We start from the raw sequence: 9,256 nt of genomic DNA, 5'->3' as shown, positions 1-9,256 counted from the left end.
TTTAAAGTTATTTTATTTGATCTTAAATGTTCCTGTCTTATTTGGAAAATTCAAAATTTGTCCTTAAGGGTGTGTTTGGTTGGAGGATTTTGGTTAGATAGATGGGCAAATGTTAAGTGGGATTGTAAGGATACCACATTTGGTTGAACCACTTCCAAACTTGCCTAGCTAAATTGGAATGATAGGTGACCAATTTGCATGTCTATTTGGATCAATTTAGCCGGCCAAAAATCCCACTTCAGATGTGGTATTGGGTCTTATCTATGTATTTGCTTATACTGTCTAAGAAGCAGATGACTTGTGTACCCCGCGCGAAACTGAAAATGTCGTACCCTGTTTCTGCTGTAGGAGACCTTGGAATGCAGAGAAATGGACTGAGGGTGGCCTTTGAAGCTTGGAACTTTTGCAATGAAGTTGGCCAAGAAGCTCCTCTCATGGGTAGCCCAAGAGCTGCTGAATGTTTTGATATTTCAAATAAGCCAAATCACACAACAAAACAAACATTGATCATAGTATTTTTGTTCTTTTACAAATTTATTTTTCTTTTGTTGAAACTGATAATGTAGGATGCACAGGTTCATTGAAACACAAGGTCACAAAAGCTGATAACAAACTTGGGGTGGGAAAGCCCTTTCCTGGTCTGGGACCAAAAGATATAAACAACACAGACCTTTATGCAGTTCAAAAGGAACTGTATCTGGGTTCTCTGTGTCAAGTTCAAGACACTCCAAGGCCTTGGCAATTTTGGATGATAATGCTGAAAAATGACAACTACGACACAGAATCTGGTTTATGTGCCAAGGATGGGAAAAAGGTACCCCTTTTAGTCCGGGGAGGTTTCCATGCTTTGGACAAGGGTGTATGAACCAGCCAACACAATACAGGTTGTTTAACATATAGACATTGGAACATGACAACCCTTTTTACGGGTAAAGGGTACTGATTCAAAATATCTGGAAACAGGGTTATTTTGGTAATAACAATCTTTTTTCCCATCTAAATTTTACCTACATCCAAACATAGACTTTATAAATGTTACCTAATTTGTCCGGTTAAATATTTTCCAACCAAACAACTTTTTTTTACATTTTCCTATCAAACTCACTTTCCAACCATTTCCAACCATTTTCCTATGTATATCATTTCCCTATTATTCATAAAATTTCTCCTCAACCAAACGCCCCCTAACAGTATCCAACGGTTTTCTCTCTAAACGTCGCAATTTTATCATGGTTTTTAAACCGCGCGAGTCATTCGCGTTATTTCATCATTGAATCGGAAGTGGATCCTCTCATCTGCTAATTAACATGACCATGTCATGTGGGACAATTATAACCATACATGAGTGAGTTAATCGTGATAAGGGAGGAAAGAAAAAAAAAATAAAGATAGAAAGTTACACAATCATCACAGTTGATTTAATTATTAATGGTTAAAATTCTCCCACATGACATGATCATGTTAAATTACACATGAGAGATTTCATTTCCCAATGAATCAATGCGTTATAGCAACCGTCTAGTGTCTATTTATAACCATGGACTTCAGAAAATCATCTTAAAGATGATTTTTTTTATCCCTATACCGACATTCTGCCAAATTTTTTTGCATTATTCATAATTTATCCGATCAATTTCAATCATTTTATTGTGTCGGTCTAGGCTCTTGATTGATAGTGCCATTATTCTTGAGAGAAATCTGTTCTACTAGAGGCAATTGTCCACTATACTTTGACATCAGAGGAGAGGACAAATTTACTTTGGAACAATTTCGGTTAGACTTGAATTTTTCGCATACGTCTGTATTTACAGTGTTATTTATCTGTTACATGTTCTTGTTCTTTGTTGTTTTTGTTTTCGGGATCTTCTACGCAGATTCTTCATTTTTTCTCCATTCGTTTAATATTTTAAATACATGGGCACTAACATTTATCTTTAACATTATTTGGTTATATAAAGAACTCATATTTAGCGATAGATTTATATAAATTTATATTAATATTTGTAACGCAATTTACATAAAATATAATAGCTTTTCTTGTACTTGTACCTCTATTTACAAATTTGAAAGAGTTATGTTATAAAAAATATTGTATCATGTAACTTGATAAAGTGAATGTATCATTTCAGGTTAAATTGATGATACATTCTCGATGATAGTTATTTATTAAACATTTTTTATATGACTTTTACTTAATAAAATAATATAATATTTTTTTTATTAACGTCATAGAAATTTTGACACAAAATCAATCCAACTTTATGCATCGTGTAATTTCTCCTCTGCAATGAATCAGAATGCGTCTCTCTCTGCTTGTACAATTTTTTTTTTGGCATTCCCGTCGACAGATCATTTTAGCTCATTTTACATGACTGTAAGAGGAAAAAAAATAAAATCATTTGTGGTCATTCGTTATTGTTTCGTCAAAAGAATTTGAGTAGAGTAACTTTTGAGTCCTTAATAAAAATTACGGGATCTATTTTAATTTTCTATAAAAACAGTTGACTTGTGGTCCCTCTCAAATTCAAAAAAACAAACGTTAGCATATCAAAATGTCTAATATGAAATTATTTTGAATTTCAGAAATATTACAAGTCAATTCTTTTTTTGCTAAAAAATTAAATTGTGCTCCTAATATTTATGAAGACCAAAAGTACTTTACTTAAAGAATTTGATTTCAGTTATTAGTAGTGAAAGGACTTTATTATATCATACCTGTGTGATTGAGTAGCCCAAATAGCTTGATGGTTGATGAATTATTTTACCGTTACTTCAGTTAGAATGTTGAGTGTTATGGGACGTTTGGTACAGGAGAAATTTTTTTTGTCGAGAATCTCAATTTTCAAAAATATGATTTTTACATTTAGTTTATGATAATATCCGTAAATTTAAAATTTAAAAAAATTCAATTTACCGAAATTTTTAAAAAATCCCCCGTACCTAACCGCCCCCAGCATGAAACAAATATGACAAGAGAAAGTGAGAAACTGAACAGCCAGATCCCATCGCTATTTCTTGCCATGACAGGTAGAACGTCCTTGTACATTGAAGTTGTAACAGGCAAGTAGAGCTCCTAACTCCAAAGTCCTACCAGTGGGACTATAGCTGAGTTGGGCTTTGACTAGGCCCAAGAAGTTATGTAGGCCTCTTGGAGTATAGAACGTGCTTGTACATTGAGACCCTGCTTATCTTTTTTTTTTTTTTTTGGGTAAACAGACCCTGCTTATCTTTATCCAATTCAAAAATTACATAAATAAATTAATATATTACATAATTATTTTATATCAGTGTAAATTATATGTTCAATTTTAGTTTTTAATTATGTTTATGTTTAATGACTTTAATTTATTATATATATGAATTTTTAAATAAAAGCGAATCAAGGCTAAAATTAGATATAAGAATACTTGTTTCTGCAATTTAGCACTCAATGATGGATTTTATAAGTTGCGAGTCAAATTTGTGACAAACCCCGCTTTAATCGAACTGGAGTATTTTTTTTACTCATAATAAAATAATAAAATAATTAATGGCACCTGGAAAACATATGTTAGTACATTTCAAATTATAAAAAATTTCCATCGTCAAAATTATTATTGTAACGGTATTTGTGACAAACTATAAGTGGATTAAATCATGGGAGATGATTCTCTCCGGTTGCCTGCCGAGGAGAAAGCATCTTCTGTTGTCTCATAGATTTATTTTTTAAGTTTTTTGTTTATTTTTTTATTAACTGAAATAAAGGGACCCACACAATAAAGGTTTGAGTGACATGAGAGATGAAACTATCTGCAACGTAAGAAAAGTTTTTGCCTTAAATCATAATAGTATAAGTCATGCGTAGTGGCGGGTTACAAAACAGTAGAGATGATTGAAATAAAAATGTAAATGGAAAAGTGATGCAAGACGGTTATGGGATGGGATGCACAAAATATTGAAATAGTAGTCATTTTCAGATATCTATATCCGCAAGAATTGTGACACATGGGCTTTGTGTTTGTCATATTATTGTGAATGAAACCCATCCCTCCCACTCCCACTACCACTCCCACCCACCAAAAAGGTGAAACAGTCACCCTAATCCCGTGCAACCCTCTCCCATGTGAAGTTGTGAGCTCAACATTTAGCAACCAAGTAATTTAGGGGTACCTTGGTCATTGTCCTCCCAATATGAACGAACTTGTCCATCCACGTAACATAGGTCATCAATTATGTACGTACGCTCCTCTTCCTGCTGTGGGTCTCACGACCTTTTTTAATGGGCTGGGTCCAATTTGTTAATTTGAATTTCACGTTTCATTGTCGATGAAGCTTGCAAGCTGCTTGTTAAAATGTCAGAATCATATAGGTGGAGGTTTTTCTAAAAAATAATGAGTGTTCATCAGCATTTGTTCGCAGGTTGCTCCAAATTTACTAATTTTCATCTCAAAGTTTGACTGGCAGGAGTTAGCAACACTAGAAATTTCACACCGTGATCCATGATCGTGTTATAAATTTTTTTATACAATATAGTAAGAATTGAACACACAATCTAATACAAACTACTCAAACTCTTCATCACTAGACCAATTCTACAGGTTTAATCGTGTTATTATTTTAAACTATAATGTCCAGTGTGTTGGTTTAAGTTAAATTGATCAATTATTACTTTGTTTCGTATATTCAAATTAAACGTGCTATTAAATCGTAATAATTTCAGAGTTCTAGCGTGTCTCCAAATTTACCAGCCGCGAGTAATGAAAGAAAGAAAGTAAGAATATATCTACATATTTTGACCATGATATAATGGATAATTTTTTGGTTCTTTTTGCGCAAGAGTTCTCACCTTATAGACCAATTGGGGAGTATATATACTATACATAAACTTCAAAAGTTGACCAATAACCATTAATTAAAGAATTGGTTTTCTTTAATCTAAAGTCTATGGACATGATGAAGCCTTATAAGTTAATTCCCTTCAAAATATCATTGACCATTCCAAATAGTTGCCCCCGCGCATTATCATGTGTGAAATATGTCATCCATGATTGCATGCTGGGTCTTTACGTAAAGGGTTTATTTGGAGTATCTGATAAAGAAGATAAGATAGGATATCTTATCATATCTTACTTTTATCTCTTATTTGGGGAGTCAATAGGATGATTATCTTATCTTATTGTCTCATTTTATTCTATCCAATACATGATTTCTTATTCTATGGGAAGGAGCTGAGTTAGGATTCAATAGGATAGGATACCAATATTGGGTATCCTATATATCCCCATGCTATATCCAATATATCTTCACGTTACCCAATATATTTATATTTATTGCATTATTTTTTGTTTTTTCTTTCTCCTTTCTCGTTCTACATAATTTTATCAGATTGCTGATCAGTGCTCATCAAACACAAAACATAATATAGACTTGTCAGCCTTATATCATATCCTACCCTTATCAGCAATTCAGCAGCATATCATATCCTACTGCCTGTCCAACAAACGAGACCAAAAAGTGTAACTTTTGCCCCCTTAATCTGGGGGCATTTACGTAATCTCACGTCGCTGGTCACTTTAACGTTTGATGAAGCCTATAAATGTCGGAGACACTGGAAGAGCCAAAACGGCTGCCAGTGTGAAAATTGTAAATGGACCATCAACCACCACCGTGCCCCGAAGATGACGTAACCATCACCGCCACAACTACCACCAAGAAAACCGACAGCCAGCAAGGCGGCACACGCCACCCAGTGTACCGTGGCGTCAGGAAGCGGCGGTGGGGCAAATGGGTATCCGAAATTCGGGAGCCACGCAAGAAATCGCGCATATGGTTGGGGTCGTTCCCGGTGCCGGAGATGGCAGCGAAAGCATACGACGTCGCAGCGTACTGCCTGAAAGGCCGAAAAGCCCAGCTCAATTTTCCCGACGAGGTGGAGCACCTGCCTCTTCCGTCCACATGCACCGCCAGAGACATTCAGGCGGCGGCGGCCAAGGCGGCGCATATGATTAAAACTTTGCCTGATGAGAAAAGTAGCATTGTATCCGACGGGGATAGCGGCGGCGATGATTTTTGGGGTGAGATTGAGTTGCCGGAGCTGATGGACAGCGAGTACTGTTGTTGGAGTTCTCCAAGCGGGTCCTCGTGGACTTCCTCCGGCGACCTCACGGCGTGGCCGGAGGTTCAGCTTTGACCGCAGCAACCGTTCATGGCGTGTCTATAATGTGTATTAATGGTGCCCGGTGGTTGGTATGTTTCTTATATAAGAATATGTTATTATTATTATTATGCGCCAACTGTTTGTGTTGTCATTAATAATAATAATTATCAGTACTAACATTTTTATGCAAAGTTATTTTTTGTTATTCGTTAAGTCAGCCACATTAATTAATTAATAGTATAAATACATAAACATATTTGTTAACTAATATATTATATTTCTTTAATAGACAAATTATTTTTGACCGGTAAGTGTACTATGGAACCCATAACCCGATCGGTCACACAATTTTTTATTAAAAAAATCAAAATTAAAATTATTTCATCTTGTCAGAAAAAATATGTAGAACTCATTTTAGAATTTTTCTGTAATTTTATTTGCTAGTAATATACTCTTCTACAATGACTTTAAATTTCAGCTTCTAATACTAAAGTAATTTGTGAAATAATAAATTAAAAAAATGTGACATATGTCATTATAATGTAGATGAATTTGAAAAACATGATGTCACAACATCTACTTTTTGAATATCGTGGAGAGGTATGCATCTGAAGATTCTGAGTTGCAATTTATATTGTCATAGTAATTGGATTTTTATTTATTTGTGCTTTATGAACTTATAAAAGTGTGAATGAGTAATTTTTGAACTTATTTAGTGAACTTTCTTTAACTTATTTTAGATATAGAAAATATAATTAAATTTATATATTTCATATTTATATATATTTATATATATTAGGATCAATCGACTCGACCAGTGACCCATTATTCCAACCAAGTCAATATACATGTCGGATTTAATAACACTACTATAATTAAGGCTTCATGCCCTCCGCACACACATATATATGTGTGGAGAAATGAAGTTTCATCTAAGACAAAAATTATTTTTCCTTCAACATGATACTTCATTTCCCTTATATATATATATATATATATATATATATATATATATATATATATAGAGGTAGGATCCTTTGACATCGGTGTCAAATTTCAAATTTGATACCTCATCTGAGAGTCGTTCGATCAAAAAAGATCAATGGTGTTGCATGCTTACGAATCAGAGTCGTTGATCTTCTTTGATCTAACGGCTCATAAATGAGGTGTCAAACAGTATCAAATAATCATACCTCATATATATATATATATATATATATATATATATATATATATGAGGCATGATCCTTTGACACCGGTGTCAAAAAAAAAGTTTGACACCTCATCTGAGAACCGTTAGATTAAAAAAAATCAACGATTCTGATTTGTAAGCATGTGACACCATTGATTTTTTTTAATCTAACGGTTCTCAGATGAGGTGTCAAACTTTTTTTTTGACACCGGTGTCAAAGGATCCTGTCTCTCTCTCTCTCTCTCTATATATATATATATATATATATATATATATATATATATATATTCTTTATTAACTTCTTTTCCAATTTCCATACCCGAATACCTTCAACGGAAGACAGATGGCCTGGTTTAACTCTTATCAAAATTGTAAATGTTCTTACATGAACTTGTTACTAATTAACTCCTTGATTACTCAGTTCTGCTCTCACATACTTACTTAGGTGATCTCATTCTCCAAATTTAATCCTTGTTTTTATTCCTTTGTTTTTAGCTTGGTAGATTATTATTCAACTGATGCGATTTTTTTTTTATATAATTCGATGTTAATTTATTTTTTAGAATGATTAAATTATAAAAAGTCATGGGTCTCAACCATAACTTCGTAGTAATTTTTTTAATTAAACTTGTAGACATCAAGTGTGACTTAAATATTAATTTTTTTAATTATATTAATATTTTTTTATTAAAAGTGGACTTAAGCACAACTTAAGCTAAATTAATTTATATTATTTTAATAAAGTTATCAACATGAATAACGAATTGCAATAAACTTAAAGAAAAGTGTCTGTCCTCATTCTTCCCCTTCATAATTTTTCATTGTATTAAATTTTTTCTATCGATAACCTCATTTTTTCCCATCATAACTTTCCATTGTATGATAATTATTTTTCACCGTAAAATTAAATGTTACCATTTTATTTAAAATTACATAATATTTTGTTCTTGAGAAATACATTTCCGTCATTATTGGTTTGTCATGGCTCTGTCAACATAGCCCTGAATTTTTTTCGTCAAGTCAGTTGTTTTTGTGCCACGTATTATAGACCTCACATCAAACATTTATATGATATATCTAACAAATGTCTGAAGCCTAGCTAGAGCTTTGTTGGTTTCAAATTGCTTATGACAAATGTATCATAAATATTTATATTAAATTCGGACAAATGTTTGATGTGAGTTATAAAATGCATATTTCGTGGTTAAAAAGTTACGATTATTATCATACATAATTTGTAATTGCATGTTATGATTGGGTTTAATGTTTTTGTTTTTCTGTCACATGAAATCCCCTCATTTTTATGTGACAGAGAAATTTTTTTTTTCAAAAATATTTTTTTATTTTAGGAAAAATGTTTATGTCTATGATTTTATTAAAATAATATAAAAATAAATTTGGGTTTATTGTTTGTCGTTTTAAATGACATAAGTTATGTCATTTGAGGAGAGAGATAGACACAGAAAAACGGAAATCATGTGAGAGAGAAAGTGAGCGATTTTTTTTAATTTAAAATTTAAATTTTCTGTGTCTGTATCTCTCTTAAAATGATATAACTTTCTGTCATTTAAAATGACAATCACTTTTCCCAATGCTAAGTCATGTGTCAAATCAATGCAATAGTAAAATTATTTCTTAAAATATAAACCATATATTTAATTGTATTTAATGTGGATGCTTTATTAAAAAAACTATTCCGAAGTTGGTTTAGATCTAGATATTTTACAATTTATACTATCATAAAAAATAAATTTAGAATTATACCATGTTATTAATTTAAAATATAGTTATACGAAGAAATTAAGAAAACCCTTAAATTATCCTGATTATTTATATATCTTTGGTACTTGAACCCTCTTCCATATTTTATCTGTCTTTCACTTTATTCTGTCCCGGGAAAAAATGCACATTTAGTTTTCTGCAGAATG

The 9,256-nt window shown here is 32.4% G+C and overlaps 1 protein-coding gene and 1 pseudogene across 1 annotated transcript; both read left to right on the top strand.

The window, feature by feature from the left end:
- The first annotated feature begins 323 nt into the window (after nt 1-323).
- LOC133315301 (uncharacterized) lies at nt 324-900 on the top strand (annotated as a pseudogene).
- Nucleotides 901-5,620: 4,720 nt separating this feature from the next.
- On the top strand, nt 5,621-6,297 carry LOC133315317 (ethylene-responsive transcription factor ERF023-like). Its single transcript, XM_061516915.1, has one exon. It carries the CDS (start codon nt 5,627-5,629, stop codon nt 6,167-6,169), a length of 543 nt encoding a protein of 180 aa, XP_061372899.1. The 5' UTR covers nt 5,621-5,626; the 3' UTR covers nt 6,170-6,297.
- Nucleotides 6,298-9,256: the final 2,959 nt, after the last annotated feature.

Source organism: Gastrolobium bilobum, unplaced genomic scaffold (genome assembly GCF_033153095.1).
Source record: "Gastrolobium bilobum isolate Gb01-03AN ecotype WA unplaced genomic scaffold, APGP_CSIRO_Gbil_v1 utg1030, whole genome shotgun sequence".
NCBI classification, from domain to species: Eukaryota; Viridiplantae; Streptophyta; class Magnoliopsida; order Fabales; family Fabaceae; genus Gastrolobium; species Gastrolobium bilobum.
This window is presented reverse-complemented; position numbering and strand designations above follow the sequence as displayed.

Bases quoted from the DNA above. Each gene is read 5' to 3' on its own strand.
- LOC133315317 (XM_061516915.1), top strand. From the start codon at position 5,627: ATGGACCATCAACCACCACCGTGCCCCGAAGATGACGTAACCATCACC.